Raw genomic sequence first — 23,234 nt, 5'->3', positions numbered from 1 at the left:
GTCCCTCTAAATCTTAAAAAAAAGACTAAAGACTCAGCTCTTTCGCCATCACCTTTGCACTTGATGGACTGGAAAAAAACTGTTTCTATGCATTTTATGCACTCTATGCATTGCCCCTTCCTGTTGACACCTACGTCCTATCGGACTCAAACTTAGCATTATGGCACTTACTCTTATTGTTCTCTCCTGATTAGATCCTTGCTCATGTTGTATCAACTCTCGGTTGTACATCACTTTGAATAAAAGCGTCTGCTAAATGAGATTGTAAATTGTAAAAACACTGAACCACAATGTCCAGCCACTATCCTGGTCTTGGAGGGTCACATCTCAATCAGCTCTTTGTAATAGCCCTTATACATCCAAGTATCAGGATTTTGAAGAGATAGATGTCCTTCTCTTGAGTTATGTCACCAAGCATCAATCACAGCTACAAAATCCGGGGGTCCCTGGGAAGAGTCTGAATAACCCTGTCCCAGAATGTTTGTATTTTCATACATAACCAGAAAATATGTGAGTGATAGGCATTTATCTGCCCACACTGTCTCCGGCATTGCTGTTGCTCATCCAATTGTTTATTTTTTATGTGGAGTGTAATAAAAAAGCGAATGAAGTTCTTCCATCTGGATTCCCTCCATCTTTTACAGCTACTTCGACAGTTTAATGTTCAATTTTAGTTCCCATTTCAGTTTTACACATCTTGAATTTCTTCCGTTTTGTTCACATGTTTGTTTTTTAAGGATAATTCTGCTTGTACAAACCTATTCTCTGTAACTTTATTTCAGGTTTCCAAACGATATCCAGCAGTCTGCTCTGACGATTGATCTCTTCCTCGTACTCGACGATAGTTTTCTGAAAAACTCGGAATATTTCTTCAGCAGCAGCAGTTAGTCGCTCGTTCATTAACTCTCTCAAACACTCAACTGAAGACATTGTTGCTTAATTACAAGTGAGATGTTTTACTGTCCTACTGAGAGACTTCTTCCACGCACAGAACAAAGCAGCTAATGTGACTAGCTCCTGTGTTGTTTACTTCCGCTGAATGTTACACTGTTAAGTTCCGACAGCGGAATCGTATTGTTTTTCTTTTGTTCCGCTTGTTGAAACGAGATGTCTCATTGCCATTTGTGGCTTAAATAAGCAACAGTAACTGCATAGATTTTTTTTGTGTTTAAACTAGACATAATAACTCATAACTCAGATATGAGAAAAATCATTACATAAAGGTTTGAGGTACTTGCACTTTAAAGTGATCTATTTCGTGCAGTTTTGGATATCAATTGCACAAAGAATTGTAATATTTATTTCACAGCTGTTTCTTGTTGTTGTTGTTGTGAATTTTAGGAGGACCAGGGCTAGGTTAAACACTATTTCCATTCTTGGAAAGGAGGTGGAGGTGGTGGAGGGATAAAGATACCTTGGAATCCACCTCGACAACAGACTGGACTGAAAATGCAACACAGAGGGTGTCTGCAGGAAGGGACAGGGGAGACTCTACTTCTTGAGGAAGCTTAGATCATTTAATATGTGCAGTAAGATGTTGCAAATCTTCTACCAGCCTGTTGTGGCGAGTGCAATATTCTGTGCTGCCATCTGCTGGGGCAGCAGCATCAGAACCACGGACAAAAATACTGAAGTAAGTGATCAGGAAGGCTGGTTGTGTTCTGGGGACTCCTCTGGATACACTGGAGCTGGTTGTGGAGAGGAGGATGCTGCACAAACTGGAAACATCATGGAAAACATGTCACATCCCCTCCATGACCTGCTGGTCAAACAGCGGAGCACTTTCAGTCAGAGATTTTATTCAGCTCTGCTGTTTAACAACTGACAACATTTCTTAACACAAGCAATTTTGGTCTACATTGTATGCAATTTGGCTTTAGAGCAAATCATTCCACCAAAACTGCTACCTTGCACTTAATAGAGCAAAGTAAATCCAAGACTTGACAAAGGAGGAGTAGTTGGTGCTGTATTTTTAGATCTGTGTAAAGCATTTGACACAGTCAATCATGATGTTTTAATATCAAAACTCTCTAAATTTAACTTCTCATCTGGAGCACTGGCATGGATGTCTTCATATTTATCTAATAGGAGACAATGTGTTTAAGTTGGTGACACACTGTCCAGTAACATGAAGAGCACAATGGGTGTTCCACAAGGGTCAGTGTTAGGTCTCCTATTATTTAGCCTATATATTAATGACCTCCCTCAACAGTGTCCTGATGTACAAATGTATGCAGACGACACTGTTGTGTACACACATGCAAAAACAGCTGAGTTAGCTGCTGCTAAGCTCAGAATCACATTGCAAAGGATCACACATTGGTTTGATCAATCATGTCTGAGTCTAAATGTAAACAAGACAAAGGGTATGTTTTTCTTTGAGACTATGGTACAACCTCCTAACGCTGATATTTTCATCAAAGGTGAAAAAAGTGACATAGTTACTGATTTTAAATATTTTGGTGTGACACTGGATCCAAATTTGAAGTTTAAGAAACATGTTAAAAAAAACAGTTAAAACCGTAAAGTACAACTAAGCAAATTTTAGACATATTAGAAACTGTCTCACTTTGGTCACAGCCAAGATATTTATGCATGCTATGATTCTTTCCCATGTCTTATTGCATCACAAGTTGGGGGCAGGCTGGAGAAACAGCCATAAAACCTCTTGAGTCCTTATACAAACAAACTTTAAAAACTCTGGACAAAAAGCCAATGCATTTCCATCACTGTAGGGTACTGGAGAAATACAATTTACTGAGATTTGAGAATTTTAGATTATTCTCAAATTTGTGCCTAGTTTATAAGATTTTAAATGGTTTGGCCCCTCCTCCACTATGCGACTTTGTGTACACTCGCTCAGTAGGTTCTATTAGATCCTCCAGTATATCCTCTATAAAAGATTGTATCACACCATTTTGTCGCACTGCATTTGGCCAGTCAGCTTTTTCTGTGAAAGCCACAACTCAGTGGAATGCCCTACCTGATGATATGAAGAACTGTAGTATATCAATGCATTCAAGACCAGACATGTACTAAAAACCAATCAGCTGTGTGACCATTGAGTCAGATGCGGGGACTACAGATGCAAATTAGCTTCAAGCTAACTCTGGTGCAGTCCATCTTTAATGTTTTAAACTGCACACTGTCCATTCAATAAATCAATCAATCAATCAACGCTACAGGAAGTCATTCCTACCAACTGCCATCAGTCTGTACAATGACTCTCCTCTGTGTCGGTAGAGGGGACTCCTCTGACAGTGAAGACACACTGCTCACCTGGACTTTTTATTTTATTACATTATCCATCACATGTTATATTTCAGGTTAATATTTTGATACTCTTTAAAATACTGTCTGTATATACTGTTATTACAAGTATTTATATTCAGTAAATCATCCAAGTATCAATCTACACTCAATTGTAACATCCATGGACAATCATGCATCTTACTACCTCATCAACATCCACCTGTCTTGCATTAAAGTACAGTGTACTATAGCATATTAACATCAGTGAGCAGTGTATACTCAGCAAATGGTATATTATAGTGATATCTCTAGTCTCTATTCTATTTTTAATAATTCTATTTTTTTAATATTTGAGTTATTATGTTAAGCTATTGTATATTAGCATTTAATTCTATTTGTTTATTTTACTTATACCTAATTGTTTTTGTATTTTGTATTTTGATTTATGTCAGGTGGCTGCTGTAACACTTTACTTTCTCTTTGGGATTAATAAAGTCATCTATCTATGTATGAACCTGGTATACTTCCTGAATATTACCTCATGAAGCAAGGTAATATCAAAATAAATACATGAGATCAGAAACTAAACGTTTTGTTATCTATGTTTGTTTAGGCATTTATTGTATGTATTACTAACACTTAACGTCACTTTTAGTTTTCCTAATCATCCAATCAATTAAATTACAAGTATCAGTCTGAAAAGCCATCATGTCAAAAATATTTTATTGGTAATAAAATGTGTTGACTACACCATGTAGTACATCATCTACAATTTGTGTGTCATCTCTATAGCAACAAAACAACAAAAAAATTATCTCAAGTTAAACCAGGAAGTTTGTCCTGTTCATGGATTGTTTATTGTCAACATGTGCTGCCATTATATGTTCTTGCGTGTTTTATCCATGAATAACTGAATCCTCTGCAACGTTTCACCAATACAAGGCTTCTAGCTTGTGTGGACTGTTTTTTCCAATTCAGACACGATATAATCTTTTCCATGTTGCAGTGGGTTCTTCTCATGTATATTGTAAAGTCAACACAAAGCTCTCCCTCATGTTTTGTAATTATATGGCTTCGTATCTGGATTAATTCTTGTGTCTTTTCAAGTCTGACATCTGACAGAATCTTTTCCTACTGTGTGTTCTCATGTGCATCTTCAAGTGATCTCCACGTGTGAAATCTTCTCCACAAGTTTTACAATTTTACGGCTTCTCACCTGTGTGGGTTCTCATATGCAGTTTTAATGCACGCAGACGCAAGAATCTTTTCTCACAAGTGTGACATGTGTACGGCTTCTCACCTGTGTGGACTCTCATATGCATTTTCAATGTGCTACGTTTAGAGAATCTTTTCTCACAAGTGTTACATCTGTACGGCTTCTCACCTGTGTGTGCTCTCATATGGTGTTTTAATGTGCACAGATGAGAGAATCTTTTCTCACAAATGTTACATGTGTACGGCTTCTCACCTGTGTGTGTTCTCATATGGTGCTTTAATGTGACCAGTTGAGAGAACCTTTTCTCACAAGTGTTACATATGTACGGCTTCTCACCTGTGTGGATTCTCATATGCAGGTTTAAGTTGCACAGTTGAGAGAATCTTTTCTCACAAGTGTTACATGGGTACGGCCTCTCACCTGTGTGGATTCTCATATGCACTTTTAATGCGCTAGGCTTACAGAATATTTTCTCACAAGCGTTACATGGGTACAGCTTCTCACCAGTGTGGATTCTCATATGCACATTTAATGCACTAGGTTGAGAGAATCTTTTCCCGCAAGTGTTACATGTGTATGGCTTCTCCCCTGTGTGTGTTCTCATATGCACTTTTAATGTGCCCAGATGAGAGAATCTTTTCTCACAAATGTTACATGTGTATGGCTTCTCCCCTGTGTGTGTTCTCATATGCTGTTTTAATGTGCCCAGCTCAGAGAATCTTTTCTCACAAGTGTTACATGGATACGGCTTCTCACCTGTGTGGATTCTCATATGCACTTTTAATGCACCAGGTTGAGAGAACCTTTTCTCACAAGTGTTACATGTGTATGGCTTCTCACCTGTGTGGATTCTCATATGCACTTTTAATGCACTAGGGTGAGAGAAGCTTTTCTCACAAGTGTTACATGGGTACGCCTTCTCACCTGTGTGGACTCTCAGGTGTTTGTTCAAATTGGACATGCACTTGAAAGCTTTCCCATACGTGTTGCATTTTAAAGACTTTTTCCCTGTATAAATATTACTGTGAATCTTTGATGTGGTAGAGTTGTCTTCATTGTTAGTGGGGTTTTTTCTCCTGTGATGTCTCTTCTTGGGTTCTGTCTCTGCATTTCCGGTTGATCCTGAGTCTCCATGTTTGCCTCCTTTGTGATCTTGGCTCTCAAGTACATGAGAGTTGTGAGAGAGGAGTTGGTCATCACTGTTTGGTTCTGATACCACTGAGCTTTTAACTAACATGCTTACAACATGCTCTTTCTCTGCTGCACTCTCAGTTTCATCAGAGTCCTCCGTCTGATCTTCACTGTTGTCACTTTCCTCACAAGTAGGAGTCCACATAAAGGTTTCAGTCTCTTGCTTCAGCACCAGCTGCTCTCCCTCCAGACTGGTGTAGACTTCCTCCTGTTCCTCTTTAATTTGTGGAGGCTCTGGGTCCTCTTGGTCCAGACTGGAGTTCTTCTCCTGGTTACAGAGCTGCTGTTCAGTGAGAACCTCCTCTTCCTCACAGACATGCTGCTGTAGAAGCTCTGGAAGGAAAAAGGGACACAAGAAGTAGGTTACTAATGTGATGATAGAAAACCAGACATCTGAGCACATAAGGATGCACTTAAACTACTGGGATCTTAACATATTGGGGTGTGTGTGGGAATGGCACAAATAAATAAAGTCTGTCTGTATTTAAATCATTTGGAACTTGTATGAGCATAATTCACCTGATGACAAACTGATCATTTGAATCAGGTGTGTTGGAAAGGAGAAACATCTAAAACATGTAGGCCAGCGGTGCCCCAAGACCAGGAATAAAAAACAGCTCCCACCTACCTGAACTCCCTCATTCAGGTCTACACTACCTCCCGCTCACTACAATCTGCCAATGAAAGGCTCCTGGTACAACCACCACAACAGGGCCCTAAATCACTAGCCTGACTCCTCTCTTCTGTAGTTCCCTGGTGGTGAAACAAGTTACCAATCTCCATCCAATCTGCAGAGTCCCTCTAAATCTTTAAAAAAAAGACTAAAGACTCAGCTCTTTCGCCATCACCTTTGCACTTGATGGACTGGAAAAAAACTGTTTCTATGCATTTTATGCACTCTATGCATTGCCCCTTCCTCTTGGCACCTACGTCCTATCGGACTCAAACTTAGCATTATGGCAATTACTCTTATTGTTCTCTCCTGATTAGATCCTTGCTCATGTTGTATCAACTCTCTGTTGTACGTCACTTTGGATAAAAGTGTCTGCTAAATGAGATTGTAAATTGTAAAAACGCTGAACCACAATGTCCAGCCACTATCCTGGTCTTGGAGGGTCACATCTCAACCAGCTCCTTGTAATAGCCCTGATACATCCAAGTATCAGGATTTTTGAAGAGATAGATGTCCTTCTCTTGAGTTATGTCACCAAGCATCAATCACAGCTACAAAATCCGGGGGTCCCTGGGAAGAGTCTGAATAACCCTGTCCCAGAATATTTGTATTTTCATACATAACCAGAAAATATGTGAGTGATAAGCATTTATCTGCCCACACTGTCTCCGGCATTGCTGTTGCTCATCCAATGGTTTATTTTTTATGTGGGGTGTAATAAAAAAGCGAATGAAGTTCTTCCATCTGGATTCCCTCCATCTTTTAGAGCTACTTCGACAGTTTAATGTTCAATTCTAGTTCCCATTTCAGTTTTACACATCTTGAATTTCTTCCGTTTTGTTCACATGTTTGCTTTTTAAAGACAATTCTGTTTGTACAAACCTATTCGGTGTAACTTTATTTCAGGTTTCCAAACGATATCCAGCAGTCTGCTCTGACGATCGATCACTTCCTCGTACTCGACGATAGTTTTCTGAAAAACTCGGAATATTTCTTCAGCAGCAGCAGTTAGTCGCTCGTTCATTAACTCTCTCAAACACTGAACTGAAGACATTGTTGCTTTATTACAAGTGAGATGTTTTCTTCCACGCACAGTATCAAGCAGCTAACGTGACTAGCTCCTGTGTTGTTTACTTCCGCTGGATGTTACACTGTTAAGTTCCGACAGCGGAATCTTTTTTTCTTTCGTTCCGCTTGTTGAAACGAGATGTCTCATTGCCATTTGTGGCTTAAATTAGCGGCAGTAACTGCACAGAAGTTTTATGTGTTTAAACTAGACATAATAACTCATAACTCAGACATGAGAAAATTCATTACATAAAGTTTTGAGGTACTTGCACTTTAAAGTGATCTATTTCGTGCAGTTTTTGATATCAATTGCAAAAAGAATTGTAATACTATTGTATTGTACATTTATTTCACAGCTGTTGTTTTTTTTTTTTTTTGTTAATCAGTATGTTTACGTAGAAACTTCAGTCTTTTCCTGCTTCTCCTGTGGAGACTCCTTAATTTAAGGCAGCATGCCAACCAGAGTAAAAGATAGCAGCTTTATGTGTTGACCTATTGACCTGTGCAGTTCATCACTCACACAAAATGGTGTGTTATTTCTTAAGGAGCCACTGGCCTAAAAAAACCCTCACATAATTTGCTTATAGTTTTAGGATTTGTTGTAGTCAAGACCAAGGAGATGGTTGTTGATTTTAGGAGGACCAGGGCTAGGATAAATACCATTTCCATTCTTGGACAGGAGGTGGAGGTGGTGGAGGGATAAAGATACCTTGGAATCCACCTCGACCACAGACTGGACTGAAAATGCAACACAGAGGGTGTCTGCAGGAAGGGACAGGGGAGACTCTACTTCTTGAGGAAGCTTAGATCATTTAATGTGTGCTGTAAGATGTTGCAAATCTTCTACCAGCCTGTTGTGGTGAGTGCAATATTCTACGCTGCTATCTGCTGGGGCAGCAGCATCAGAACCACGGACAAAAATACTGAAGTAAGTGATCAGGAAGGCTGGTTGTGTTCTGGGGACTCCTCTGGATACACTGGAGCTGGTTGTGGAGAGGAGGATGCTGCACAAACTGTTAAACATCAAGAAAACATGTCACATCCCCTCCATGACCTGCTAGTCAAACAGCGGAGCACTTTCAGTCAGAGATTTTATTCAGCTCCGCTGTGACAAAGAACGCTACAGGAAGTCAGTCCTGCCAACTGCCATCAGTCTGAACAATGACTCTCCTCTGTGTCGGTAGAGGGGACTCCTCTGACAGTGAAGACACACTGCTCACCTGGACTTGTATTTTATTACATTATTCATCACATGTTATATTTCAGATTCATATTTTGATCAGCTTTTAAGTACTGTCTGTATATACTGTCATTATATGTATATACATCCAGTAAATCATTTAAGAATCAATCTACACTCAATTGTAACATCCATGGACAATCATGCATCTTACTACCTCATCAACATCCACCTGTCTTGCACTAATGTACAGTGTACTATAGCATATTAACATCAGTGAGCAGTGTATACTCAGCAAATGGTATGTTATAGTGATATCTCTAGTCTCTATTCTATTTTTTAGTAATTCTATTTATTTTTATACTTGAGTTAGTATATTAAGTTATTGTGTATTAGCATTTAATTCTATTTGTTTCTTTTACCTATACCTAATTGTTTTTGTATTTTGATTTATGTGAAGTGGCTGCTGTAACACTTTGATTTCTCTTTGGGATTAATAAAGTCATCTATCTATGTATGAACCTGGTATACTTCCTGAATATTATCATCTCATGAAGCAAGGTAATATCAAAATAAATACATGAGATCAGAAACAAAGCATTTTGTTGTCTGTTTGTTTAGGCATTTATTGTACATATTACTAACACTTAATGTCACTTTAAGTTTTCCTAATCATCCAATCAATTAAATTACAAGTATCAGTCTGAAAAGCCATCATGACAAAAATATTTCATTGGTAATAAAATGTGTTGACTACACCATGTAGTACATCATCTATAATTTGTGTGTGTCACCTTAAACCAGGGGGAAAAAAATATATATAAATTATAAAACTGAAAAATAAACACCTCAGACAAGAAGACTCTACTTGGCAATATTAAAACTTAAGTGAGCATACAGCTGAATTTTTTTTGAACTTTTCTGAACTAATATTTTTATATCTGAGTAAGGAAGACAGTCTTGTTTTCTTCTCCCATTGGACAAAACTTTCTCGAATTCCAATTCTAACCTGTGTGGGTTCTCATATGCAGTTTTAAGTTGCCCTGTTGAGAGAATCTTTTCTCACAAGTGTTACATGAGTATGGCTTCTCACCTGTGTGGACTCTCATATGCACTTTTAATTTGCACAGTTGAGAGAATCTTTTCTCACAAATGTTACATGTGTACGGCTTCTCCCCTGTGTGTGTTCTCATATGCATTTTTAATGTGCCTGGCTTAGAGAATCTTTTCTGACAAGTATTACATGTGTACGGCTTCTCCCCTGTGTGTGTTCTTATATGCTGTTTTAATGCGCCCAGTTGAGAGAATCTTTTCTCACAAGTGCTACATGTGTACGGCTTCTCACCTGTGTGTGTTCTCATATGCAGTTTTACTGTGCCCAGATGAGAGAATCTTTTCTGACAAGTGTTACATGGGTACGGTTTCTCGCCTGTATGGCTTTTCATATGCACTTTTAATTTGCACAGTTGAGGGAATCTTTTCTCACAAGTGATACATGAGTACGGCTTCTCACCTGTGTGGATTCTCATATGCACTTTTAATGCACCAGGTTTAGAGAATCTTTTCTCACAAGTGTTACATGTGTACGGCTTCTCCCCTGTGTGTGTTCTCATATGCAGTTTTAAGTTGCCCAGCTCAGAGAATCTTTTCTGACAAGTGATACATGTGTGCGGCTTCTCGCCTGTGTGGACTCTCATGTGGCTTTTCAAGTTTGACATTCGACAGAATGCTTTTCTACAGGTTTCGCAGTTATACGGCTTCTCACCTGTGTGGACCGTCATATGCTGTTTCAATGCGCCCCGCTGACAGAATGTCTTTTCACAAGTGTTACATTTGTGTGGCTTCTCACCTGTGTGGATTCTCAGGTGTTTGTTCAAATTGGACTTGCACTGAAAAGCTTTCCCACAAGTATTGCATTTTAAAGACTTTTTTCCTGTATAAATATTACTGTGAATCTTTGATGTGGCAGAGTTGCCTTCAATGTTTGTGTGATTTTTTCTTCTGTGATGTCTCTTGGGTTTTGTCTCTGCATTCCCAGTTGATCCTGAGTATCCATATTTGCCTCCTTTGTGATCTTGGTTCTCAAGTACATGAGAGTTGTGAGAGAGGAGCTGGTCGTCACTGTTTGGTTTTGGTACCATTAAACTTTTAACTGACATGATTACCATATGTTCTTTCTCTGCTGCACTCTGAGTTTCATCAGAGTCCTCCGTCTGATCTTCACTGTTGTCACTTTCCTCACAAGTAGGAGTCCACATAAAGGTTTCAGTTTCCTCCTTCAGCACCAGCTGTTCTCCCTCCAGACTGGTGCAGAGTTCCTCCTGTTCCTCTTTAATCTGTGGAGCCTCTTGGTCCAGACTGGAGTTCCTCTCCTGGTTACAGAGCTGCTGGTCAGCGAGAACCTCCTCCTCCTTACAGACATGTTGCTGTGTGAGCTCTGGAAGGACAAAGGGACACAAGAAGTAGGTTACTAGGGTGATGACAGAAAACCAGATATCTGAGCACATAAAGATGCATTTAAACTACTGAGATCTTAGATCTTTTAGAGCTACTTCGACAGTTTAATGTTCAATTCTAGTTCCCATTTCACTTTTACATATCATGAATTTCTAAATCAAAAACCACTATACTTAGACCTGTCAAACCTGGACTAGATTATCATGGAGACTCCAGAGAATCAATAAAACACAGTTTCAGATTTGTGAAACCTTTCTTCTATTTGTGAAAATGCAAAAAAGGGCAATTTCACTCCTTTTTTGCATCCAGACCATATTAGACCAGGTCCACATCAAAAACCACTATACTTAGACCTGTCAAATCTGGACTAGATTAACATGGAGAGATGTAACATGTCCAGACGCACAAAAAAGCCTGCTGGAGCCATACCCTAATTCACCAGGAAGTCAGCCATTTTGAATTTAATTTCAATTTTTGCGCATTTCCAGGCATTGTATTTCAACAAACTCCTCCTAGAGATTTAACCCCACCAACACAAAACACAGTTTTGTCAGTGTCATCTAAAGAACTTTGTGATGAAAAATTATAAAAATCTTGAGTTTTAGCTGAACGCCCTTGCCGTGGCAATGCAGCGATGTTGATGTTTCGCCATAAAACAAGAGGTCCTTATAACTCCAACGTACATTGTCCAATCTGCCCCAAATTTCTCATGCTTCATGAGGGTCCTATCCTGAATACATCTATGTGTCAGTATTGAAACATACTCATAGCGTCACCTACTGGTGACAGGAAGTTACATGTTCTGTACTTTTATGAGTTGTACCAAGCAGGATGAACAGATTCATCTGAAATTTGATTAGAAAAGCCTTAAGTCTTTGATGATTCCATATTGTGAAAATGGTGAGTTTTCACTGGATGCCTTTGCTGTGGTGGTGTGGCAAATTTCAATGTTTCGCCATGAACAAACAAAGTGTTACAACTTGACTCTTCATGATCAGATCTTCTCCAAATTTCCCATGCTTCATAAATGTTCCGGTCTGAGGGCAAGGATAGGCTCATATTGAGTCATAGTCATAGTGCCACCTACTGGCAACAGGATGTCTTAAGCGCCACTCTTTTGCTAACTACTCCTAGTTGGTTAGCGAGAAACACATAAAATTTGGTCAGCCAAGGTGTAAGACCTTGATAATGATAACTCCTGAAGCTTTTGAGTTTTCATCAAAATTCGTTGCCATGGCAACGCATTGTTCGCCACAATGTACGAAGCTGTTTTTAAGGGGCTAGACATGCTTGAAAACTCACAAAATTTTGACACACATGACGGGTCTTAAAAAATCTGTAATACTGCATAGGTGGCGGGCATGGGTGTGGCAGAATGGCTAGACAGCGCCCCCTACAATATTTCAACGAAGCAGCCACAGTAGCAGGCAAAATAGTGGACAAAAGAAGTGATGTTTATCTCCTTCTTGCAATGTCTGAAAACAGCCCGGAGAAAAACTTGGTTTCAGGTCAGGTTGGTTGTGCCTGGTACATGGCATACATTGTAAACAAATCTGATCCACTAAATCTGTATTGTCACTGTGTTTTCTATAGGAAGCAGAAAGGATACATCAATAAAACTGTGAGGGGTAGATGGAAAGGAGGGGCAGAGGAAAAGAGGGAGAGAAGAAGGAAGGACATAAAGAGTGAAGGAAAGGCAGTGAGAAATAATAGCAAAAGAGAAGTATACAGGAAAGGCACAGAAAATTGGCGGGAAAAATAAAAGAAATTAGAAGGAAAAGGGAAGTATAAAGGGAAAAGTAAAATGACAGATAAAGAACAATAGGGACATTGTTATAGGGAGAAATCTTCAAATGGGCCAATAAATCTTCAGGTCACCCACAACTTAGCATTAAACTCAAAACTTTAGAAGGGAAAGACTCAAAAAAATACACTGGAAGCTGATAGAGTTTAATGTGAATAGGTTTACTGTGCATATAAAAGATACAGAGCAAACCGAGGCTTCCTTGTCCCGGGACAAAGAAAAAACCTGATGCAAAAGCATAAAACCTCATATTATATACTTTTCATAACTCCTCCTATCGTGGAGCTTAGTTTCTAGTCTCTATCTCATTTTTTACCTCTTTGCACTCTCACTGGCACATTCGACATGGGAAGGCAGTTTTCCACCATAACATGGTGACAAAAGCAGGACATTCAAACGACAGTTGGTCTGGAAAGGAGCAAGAGGATATCAGGAAGAAACAAAGACTGAGTTACATATAGAGGTTTTAGTAGTAGTTAAAAGGCTCCATAGGTACTTGAAACATTAGTAATAGTATTAGATATATTAGGGATGCAACCAAAAGTTTAAGGTGGACTGGGAAATCCCAATCGGAAGCTGTGACTCGGATGCCAACTTCAGCCTCGTTAAATTTCTTCCGTTTTGTTCATCTGTTTGTTTTTTAAATATAATTCTGCTTGTACAAACCTATTCTGTGTAACTTTATTTCTGGTTTCCAAACGATATCCAGCAGTCTGCGCTGACGATCAATCTCTTTCTCGTACTCGACGATAGTTGTCTGAAAAACTCGGAATATTTCTTCAGCAGCAGCAGTTAGTCGCTCGTTGATGAGCTCTCTCAAACACTGAACTGAAGACATTGTTGCTTAATTCCGAGTAAGATGTCTCATTGCCCTTCCATGCACAGTACGTACAGCAGTTACCACGCCTATGTTCTGTCTGTCACGTCCGTGTTTACTTCCGCCGGATGTTCTTCTTCTTCGTCGTTGTTGGCGGATCGCAAACCAACTTTAAAGATGATATAAAGATGATATAAAGATGAATGGTATATATATATATATATATATATATATATATATATATATATATATATATATATATATATATATATATATATATATATATATATATATATACCATATATATATATACCATTTGCTGAGTATACACTGCTCATCGATGATAATATCCTATAGTACACTGTACATTAGGGCAAGTCAGGTTGACATTGATAAAGTAGTAAGATGCATAATTGTCCATGGATGTTACTTGAATAATTGAATGTATATACATATAATGACAGTATATACAGATGGTACTTTAAAGAGTATCAAAATATGAATCTGAAATATAACGTGATGGATAATGTAATAAAATAAAAATCCAGGTGAGAGTCATTGCACAGACAGGAATGGCAGAAATTACATCCTTGAGCGTTCTTTGTCACTTTGTGACTGAAAGTGCTCTGCTGTTTGACCAGCAGGTCATGGAAGGAAAATGAGATGTTCTCCATGATGTTTAACAGTTTTTGCAGCATCCTCCTCTCCACAACAAGCTCCAGTGTATCCAGAGGAGTCCCCAGCACAGAGCCAGCCTTCCTTATCAGTTTGTTCAGGTTGTTAGTGTCCCTGACTCTGATGCTGCTGTCCCAGCAGACAGTAGTGCAGAATATTGCACTCGCCACAACAGATTGGTAGAAGATTTGCCACATCTTACTGCACACATTAAAGGACCTAAGCTTCCTCGAGAAGTAGAGTCTGCTCTGTCCCTTCCTATAGACACCCTCTGTGTTGCATTTTCAGTCCAGTCTGTTGTCAAGGTGGACTCCTTGGTATCTGTATCCCTCCACCACCTCCACCTCCCCTCCAAGAATGGAAATAGTGTTTAACTTAGCACTGGTCCTCCTAAAATTCACAACCATCCCCATGGTCTTGATCACAACAAATCGTAAAGGTATAAGCAAATTATGTGAGTTTTTTAGGCCATTGGTCCCTTAAGAAACAACACATCATTTTTGTGTGATTGTCCTTTTGGTGTCCCTCCCCATAGAGAGTACCTCAAACCTTTTACACAATGAATTTTCCACTTTCAGGTTTTGAAGAGGGCATAAAATATCAACGAGAGGGAAAATATCAACCTGATACAGCAGACAGTTCTTATGTCTAGTTTAAAGACATAAAGCCTCTGTGCTGTTACTGCTGCTTATTTATAAGCTACAAATGACACCGTCTGAGACAACTCCTTTCAACAAGCGGAACGAAAAAACACAAGATTCCGCTGTCGGAACTTAACAGTGTAACATCCAGCGGAAGTAAACAACACAGGGGCTAGTCACGTTAACTGATTGGTGCCTTGTGCTTGGAAGAAGTCTCTCAGTAGGATAACGAGATATCTTACTTGTAATTAAGCAACAATGTCGTCAGTTGAGTGTTTGAGAGAGTTAATCAACGAGCGACTAACTGCTGCTGCTGAAGAAATATTCCGAGATTTTCAAAAAACTATCGTCGAGTACGAGGAAGAGATCGATCGTCAGCGCAGACTGCTGGACATCGTTTGGAAACCAGAGATAAAGTTACACAGAATAGGTTAGTAAAACCTGAATTATTGTAATAATATATAACAGAATAATCAGCTTTATCTACCACTGCAGTGGTTAAAATTTGTAATTATAGTTTGGTAAAGTTGGAAATATATTCACAGGTTCGAACTTTCCAGATCTAACGTTATAACTCATAACCGAAACGTTGTTAAAACACAAACCTCTTTCCTACCGTAGTAAGGTAGACAACGATCTACAACCTAATTTTCACCAAAACGAGCCGTCCTCTGAGCTGGACTGATAACCTTGCCCTCTATGTTCAACGGCTGTGAGACGAGTGCGCAGGGACTGTCTAGAAAGTGCAATACCGAAAAGACATACTACAGAAATATTCAATGTTTTCAATCCTATACAGTGTAGTGTCCCCGAAATCACTTAACACATCAATGGTCACTTGTTGGTTATACTCACTCAGTTTGGAAAAATGTGCTTTTGTATAATTTGGGGGAATTTTCTATTGGATAAATTATTAAATAACTTCACTCTTATACAGTGTAATACAGTGGAAACCACTTATAGTGATCACTGTTACAGTGATCGACCGCTTATATGGATCGAAAAGCTCGGGACAGAATTAGTCCTTTATAAATGCTGTTTAAATAATTTGCTTATATTAATCAAGTAGCCTGCTTACAGTGTTCATTTTGGGTCTTTTCATACATGAAAACATATTGAAATTTTTTAAACTATGGTAAATCTATTTTCTTTGTTTATCTTACTCCCTTAGTACACGTATGATGTGTATTTTGAAGCTGCAGCACCATTATCAGGCGTTGCTGCCCATCTCCACAGGTTTGTGCAGGGTGGGGGTGTGTTTATTTGTAACCACCATGCAACAATCAGAAAATAATGTTTCACTCTTCTCATTCACCGGATTTCTCACTACCACTGCTCGCTCTCCTCATCCACTCTCTAGCTCACTCGACCACTGCTTCTTTCTCTCTGTCTCTCTGTCTCTCTCTCGTCTTTTTTAAAATGAGTGAGGAAGCCATCAGCAAAGCCTAACTTTACTTTTCATGTTATCAAACAAAGAGAAATGTCCTCCTCTCTTCCTAGTAATTTTTTGTCTTCCCTCATGGCAGGGTTATACAGCGTTACAGGTGGCGTTTCTCTCCTATAGTTGATTCTAGTTAAATAGTGAAGTGGCCCATTTCATTACTTTGTATTCATGTAATAAATATACAAATGTCAATTAGGCCTAGATGATAATCTGCATGAGAAATTAAGAAAAAGAAAAAAAATGGTTATAATAATCATCCGCTTATAGTGATCAATTTGACCTGGATGGATGTGATCACTATAAGTGGTTTCCACTGTATTCAATTACTTCATTCTTATACAGTGTAGTACCATCAAATTCAGTTCACTAACCAAGGCTCTGCTATTGATTATACTACAACACTTAGTTTGGGAAAAGAAACGGGGGCAGGGGCTCCCACAGAAAGAGTCTTGGGGGCCTTGCAGCTGCGTGGGGGCAATGCAGGGGCTGCAGGGATGTTAGGGGTCTTGTGGGTGGTTGGGGACAGGGTAAGGGGGCTAGTATAGTCCAATAGGTTGGTCCAGGTGAGCCGGTTTGAGGCAGTCCATGAAAATGTGTTCCGACATGCTGCTGATGCCCACCACAACATGCTTGCCCCTAGTTTCAAGGTCGCGGAACAGGCTGTTGTAAAAAGGCTGCAGGGGTCCACGGTGGGCATCATGGTGGATGAAAATATACTCTGCTGCCTGCAGGGTTGTGGGGACGTGAGACTGGGGGAGGCCATGTTGTGAAGTGGGGACGAGTGCAAAAACCCTGGCATTATCCAGGAGTGTGGTCCATTGGTGAATTGCAGACCAGGGAGCTGTGGTGTTGGGGATGAAATCCCTCGGGACCTGCAGAGGTTGGCCGTAAACTAATTCAATGGATGAGGACTGGAGGTCCTCTTCTGGGGCGGTCTTGAGGCCCAACATGAACCACGGGAGCCTGTCAACCCAGCTGCTGTCCTTTAGGCTGGCCCACAAAGTGGCCGTCATGGAGCAATGAAACTGCTCGCTTAGCCCATTAGCCTGAGGGTGGTCAGCAGTGGTGCAGTGGAGTTTCACTCCCAAGCTCTCTGTGACTGCATCTCAGAGCTTGGACATGAACTGTGGACCCCTGTTGGAGGAAAGGTCAGATGGGGCGCTGAACCAGGCAACCCGGGTACCAATGAACGCCTGTGGTACCTTGGTGGATGTCGACGACAACAGCAGGATGGCTTCTGGCCATCAGGTGGTCCTGTCCACCATGGTGAGGAGGTGTGTGGAATTGTGGGAGGGGGGCAGCAGGTCTACCAGGTCCACTATAACATGGTCAAACCTCCTTTCAGGCACTGAGAACTGTGCTGGGGGGCTTTGGTGTGGCGGTGCACCTTAGCATGCTGGTACTCCACGCAGGAGTCAGCCCAGTCCCTCTCAAATCTTTCTCTAGGCCATGCCAGACAAACTGCCTTTCAGCATCTGAAACAGAATCTGCAGATTCAGCATTGTCGGATGTCTGCATTTTTGGTGCAACTCTAAGATAAGGCCCCCTTCATAAACGGTTTATAAACATGAATTGATGGCTTAATTGATGGTTAATAAATCATTTACCAATGCTTTATAAATTGTAAGCCATTGATAAGCATGATTTTTGAAAAATCCCCCCTTTCTATACAACCATAACATTTGCTTTATCTAATTCTTAAGGAAGATGCCTCCAATGTACTGTTCAACTACTTACTGATGACTTAAAAAATGTGATACACTAACCCTTTATTAGTAACTTTTAAGATCTAATGTCTTATCAGAAAGTCATTTAACCCTTTATTAACGATTCATAATCATCAGCAGTCCTGCAGTTGTAAATGATTATCAATCATTAATAAAGGGTTATTGTGTTAACATGTTATGTGTCAATGTTAATGGTTTATAAATGATTTATAAAGCATAAGTAAATATTTATAATTATTACTTAATTAATTAAGTCATTAATTAATGCTTATAAAGCCTTTAGAAGGGTGTTTGTATTGGTTTCATTATCATAGTTATAATCTGCGATGTGAGCCACCGACCAGAGCTTGGCGAGCCACATAAGGCTCCTGAGTAATGCAATGAAGAACCCTGGATTAAGCCATTAATTAATGCTTTTAAACCTTTTATAAAGGGTGCCTTATCAAAAAGTAGTACCACTTCTTTTATTACCCTTTCTCCTTTGTCCTTCCAGAGCTCCCTCAGCAACATGTCTGTAATGAAGAGGAGGAGGTTCTCACTGACCAGCAGCTCTGTAGCCAGGAGAAGACCCCCAGTCTGGACCTAGAGGACCCAGAACCTCCACAGATTAAAGAGGAACAGGAGGAGGAGTTCTGCACCAGTCTGGAGGGAGAGCAGCTGGTACTGAAGCAGGAGACTGATTTCTTAAAGTCAAGTCCTAATTACTTAAGTGATCACAGTGACTGGACTCTAGTTTTGAGTTGTGATCAAAGTGAAGCAGAGAAAGAGCCTCCAGACAACATCTCAACTAAAAGGATAAGATCTCAATCTGACAGAGAGAGCTCTGGAGTATCTGAACCAACCACTGACCATCAGCTCATCTTTCACACCTCTTATGTGGGAAATAACCAGGAACACAAAAGTGACACCCATAGAAATGCAACAAAGCCAACGGAAAAACATGAGGGCACCTCAACATTGTCTAGAAACATTACGCTAAATATAAATAAGGAGCAGAACACGGTAATGACTAGTAATTCTCAGCCCAAACTAAATGACAAACCTTTCAAGTGCAACAGCTGCAGTAAAGACTTTTATGTGTATAAACAACTAAAAGTTCACCTGAGGACCCACACTGCTGAGAAGCCTTTCAGTTGTACAGTCTGTGGAAAGACATTCAGCCTTAAACGTTACCTCACGCAACACATGATAACCCACTCAGCTGAGAAGCCGTACGCTTGCAGCAGATGTCGGAAGAGTTTCCGGCGTTTACAGCATCTACGGATTCACATGACACGTCACACAGGTGAGAAGACTTACAGCTGTGTTTACTGTGAGAGGGTGTTTTTTTCTTTTTACAAGCTCAGCATACAGATAATCCTTATAACTGCAGCATTTGGCAAGAGCTTTGACTGTAAGAGAAATCCTGAGAGTGTATGTTTGAAGCCATAGAGACAAGAGACTTTCAAGTGCAGCCTCAAGAGTTTGAGTGGCTCAATCCTGAACAAACATATGAAGTTTAGGAGTGAAATGATTAATTACTCAACAGATAACCAGTTGTTGTTTTGATAATTGACTAATTTTTAAAGTAATTTTTCAAGCAAAAAGGCTCCATATTCTCAGGTTCCACCTTTTTAGATTTAAGATTTATTCCTTTTATCTGTTTTATATCATTGTAAACTCCAGAGCTCCTACAGCAACATGTCTATAATGAAGAGGAGGAAGTTTTCACTGACCAGCAGCTCTGTGACCAGGAGAGGAACTCCAGTCTGCACCAAGAGGACCCAGAACCTCCACAGATTAAAGAGGAACAGGAGGAAGAGCTCTGCACCAGTCTGGAGGGAGAACAGCTGGTACTGAAGCAGGAGACTGATTTCTTAAAGTCAATCCCCAATTATTTAAGTGATCACAGTGACTGGACTCTAGTTTTGAGTTGTGATCAAAGTGAAGCAGAGAAAGAGCCTCCAGACAACATTTCAACTAAAAGGATAAGATCTGAATCTGACAGAGAGAGCTGTAGAGTATCTGAACCAACCACTGACCACCAGCTCATCTTTCACACCTCTTACGTGGGAAATAACCAAGATCATGAAAGTTACACCTATGGAAATGCAACAAAGCCAAAAAGAAAACATGAGGGCACCTCAACATTGACTACAAACATTCCACCAAATATAATTAAGCAGCAGAATGACAAACCTTTCAAGTGCAACAGCTGCAGTAAAGACTTTTATGTGTATACACAACTTAAAGTTCACCTGAGGACCCACACTGCTGAGAAGCCTTTCAGTTGCACAGTCTGTGGAAAGAGGTTCAGCCTGAAACGTTACCTCACGCAACACATGATAACCCACTCAGCTGAGAAGCCGTATGCTTGCAACAGATGTCAGAAAAGTTTCCGGCGTTTACAGAATCTGCAGATTCACATGAGAAGTCACACAGGTGAGAAGCTGTGTTTACTGTGAGAAGGTGTTTTTTTTACAAGTTCAGCACACAGATAATCCTTATAACTGCAGCATTTGGCTAGAGCTTCGACTGTAAGAGGAATCCTGAGAGTGTATGTTTGAATCCATAGAGACAAGAGACTTTCAAGTGCAGCCTCAAAGGAAAAGAGTTCGAGTGGCTCAATCCTGAAGAAACACATGAACTTTAGGAGTGAAGTGGTTAATCACTCAACAGATAACCAGTTGTTGTTTTGATAATTGACTAATTTTTAAAGTAATTTTTCAAGCAAAAAGGCTCCATATTCTCAGGTTCCACCTTTTTAAATGTAAAGATTTACTCCTTTTATCTGTTTTATATCATTGTAAACTCCAGCGCATGTCTGTAATGAAGAGGAGGAGGTTCTCACTGACCAGCAGCTCTGTGACCAGAAGAGGAATTCCAGTCTGGACCAAGAGGACCCAGAGCCTCCACAGATTAAAGAGGAACAGGAGGAACTCTGCACCAGTCTGGAGGGAGAGCAGCCAGTACTGAAGCAGGAGACTGAAACCTTTATGTTGACTCCTACTTGTGAGGAAAGTGACAACAGTGAAGATCAGACTCTGGACTTAGATCCGGTTGAAACTCAGAGTGCAGCAGAGAAAGAGCATGTTGTCAGTATGTCAGTTAAAAGCTCAGTGATACCAGATCCAAACAGGGAAGACCAGCTCCTCTCTCACAATTCTAATCTAACTGAGAGCCAAGATCACAAAGGAGGCAAAGAAGGAGATTCAGGATCAACTAGAAACGCAGAGCCGAAACCAAAGAAGAGCCATCACAGGAGCAAATATCGCACCAACAATGAAGACAACTCTACCACATCAAAGATTCGCAGTAATACCATTACAGGGAAACAGTGTTTTAAATGTGACACTTGTGGGAAAGCTTTTAAGTGCAAGTCCAAATTGCATATACATCTGAGAGTCCACACAGGTGAGAAGCCGTACCCATGTAACACTTGTGAGAAAAGATTCTCTCAGCTGGGCGCATTAAACCTACATATGAAAGTCCACACAGGTGAGAAACCGTATAACTGCAAAACCTGTGGAAAAGGATTCTATCGAATGACAGATATGAAAAGGCACATGAGAACCCACAGAGGTGAGAAACCGTACCCCTGCAACTCCTGTGGGAGGAGATTTAGTGACATGACAGCAGTGAAAGTGCATATGAGAATCCACACAGGTGAGAATCCGTACCCATGTAACACTTGTGGGAAAAGCTTCTCTCAGCTGGGAGCATTAAAAGTGCATAAGAGAATCCATACAGGTGACAAGCCGTACAATTGCAAAACTTGTGGGAGACAGTTCTGTCGTAGACATCAATGGAAGATCCATATGAGAACACACAAAGTGGGAAAAGATACCATACTTGAAAAGACACATAAGAATTCATACAGATGAGAAGCTGTACACTTGTTAAACGTGAGGGAGAGCTTTGTGTTGACTTTACAGTCTACATGAGAAGAACCTGCTGCAACAGGGAAAAGATTCTGTTATATGTCTGAGCTGGAAAGCATATAATTGTCCATACAAGCAAGTAGCCTTGTATTTGTGAAACGTTGGAGAGGATTCAGTTGTAGTGATTCATGGATAACATGCACAGGTGAACGACCATATAATTGCAGCATTTCTGGGATTTGTTTTTTCTCAAATGACATATTGAAAGAAACAATCCATAAACAGGACAAACCATCAGGCTGAAACTCCCATGGGCAAGTGTTTACCAACTAAAATGAACAAACTTTTGCAATAGCTGCGTCTTTGTTAGTGAATATAAAATATTTCCCATTAAGAAGAGATCACAATATTTTAGTGTAATGAAGTGGTACATTGTCAACAATACCATCAAGTATTGTTGAACTCACCTCTTGCTGGTTTTTCTTTCAAATTAAGGTATTACTTTTATTTCTGTTTCAACAGTTTCTATCTCCTTGTTTTGAATTAAACAAAGACTTAAAATCCAGGTACTTCAAGTAGTGCTTGATATTTTCAAATAATGCCCATTATACATTTTTGCAATCAAATGTACTGGGTCTTGTTATATAGTAAAATAAAACAGTGATGTTGCTCACTCTAAAATATAAATTTGGACTTCTTAACTATAACTTAGACAACCAACAGAGCAGGGTTGTGAATTAATTTACTGATTGGCATTTCTTTGTTTATTTTCAGTACATCCCTAAACTTGAGTTGTTGGATTGTTAGTTTCTACAAATGTTAATGATTGAGCTGTTAAATGATTTTTTTCTCTATTTTAGTATACTAAATCAATAATGTGATTGGATTTCAGGCTCTCTGATGTCAAAACAAAGAAAACCTCTAGTTCTGTATGCTCTCTTAAGTTTTCATGCTGCCAACTGGAGTTTTTTTTTGTCTGCAGGGTTTATTTTCAATTGTATAATTTTTATGTATTTTTTCCTGATTTAACTTGAGATAAAATTTGCTTCTTTAGAGATGACACGCATATATTGTAGATGATTTACTACATGGTGTAGTAATCACATTTTATTAACAATAAAATATTTTTTCATGATGGCTTTTCAGTCTGATATTCTTAATTTCATTAATTGGAGGATTAGGAAAACTAAAGGTGTCATTAACATTAAGTGTCAGTAGTGCATATAATA

The 23,234-nt window shown here is 39.7% G+C and overlaps 2 protein-coding genes across 3 annotated transcripts in view; one reads left to right on the top strand and one right to left on the bottom strand.

The window, feature by feature from the left end:
• LOC137200556 (zinc finger protein 883-like) overlaps positions 1 to 13,766 on the bottom strand; it is a 30,266-nt gene extending 16,500 nt beyond the window's left edge. Inside the window, exons 1-3 of one of the 2 annotated variants that reach the window (XM_067615386.1) lie at positions 13,508 to 13,766; positions 10,430 to 11,017; positions 5,393 to 5,992 (exon numbers count right to left, since the gene is read on the bottom strand). In XM_067615386.1, coding sequence (XP_067471487.1) covers positions 5,393 to 5,992; positions 10,430 to 11,017; positions 13,508 to 13,679 — 1,360 coding nt within the window. In that variant the 5' untranslated portion in view covers positions 13,680 to 13,766. Of the gene's footprint in view, positions 1 to 758; positions 1,055 to 5,392; positions 5,993 to 10,429; positions 11,018 to 13,507 lie in introns of those variants that run through there. The other variant, XM_067615387.1, reaches the window with a different exon arrangement.
• A 1,364-nt stretch (positions 13,767 to 15,130) lies between these two features.
• On the top strand, positions 15,131 to 23,140 carry LOC137200582 (zinc finger protein 569-like). The gene is made up of 4 exons (XM_067615388.1): positions 15,131 to 15,404; positions 18,639 to 19,430; positions 19,811 to 20,566; positions 20,942 to 23,140. Exons 1-4 carry the CDS (start codon positions 15,233 to 15,235, stop codon positions 22,006 to 22,008), a joined length of 2,787 nt encoding a protein of 928 aa, XP_067471489.1. The 5' UTR covers positions 15,131 to 15,232; the 3' UTR covers positions 22,009 to 23,140.
• Positions 23,141 to 23,234: the final 94 nt, after the last annotated feature.

This window comes from Thunnus thynnus, chromosome 2 (assembly GCF_963924715.1).
Source record: "Thunnus thynnus chromosome 2, fThuThy2.1, whole genome shotgun sequence".
NCBI lineage: Eukaryota > Metazoa > Chordata > Actinopteri > Scombriformes > Scombridae > Thunnus > Thunnus thynnus.
This window is presented reverse-complemented; position numbering and strand designations above follow the sequence as displayed.

What these genes read in the sequence shown, in the direction of transcription:
- LOC137200582 (XM_067615388.1), top strand. Translation starts at nt 15,233, where the DNA reads ATGTCGTCAGTTGAGTGTTTGAGAGAGTTAATCAACGAGCGACTAACT. An exon ending in TCACATGACACGTCACACAG is followed by an intron (nt 19,431 to 19,810) that starts GTGAGAAGACTT and finishes TGTAAACTCCAG; the next exon opens with AGCTCCTACAGCAACATGTC. An exon ending in TCACATGAGAAGTCACACAG is followed by an intron (nt 20,567 to 20,941) that starts GTGAGAAGCTGT and finishes TGTAAACTCCAG; the next exon opens with CGCATGTCTGTAATGAAGAG.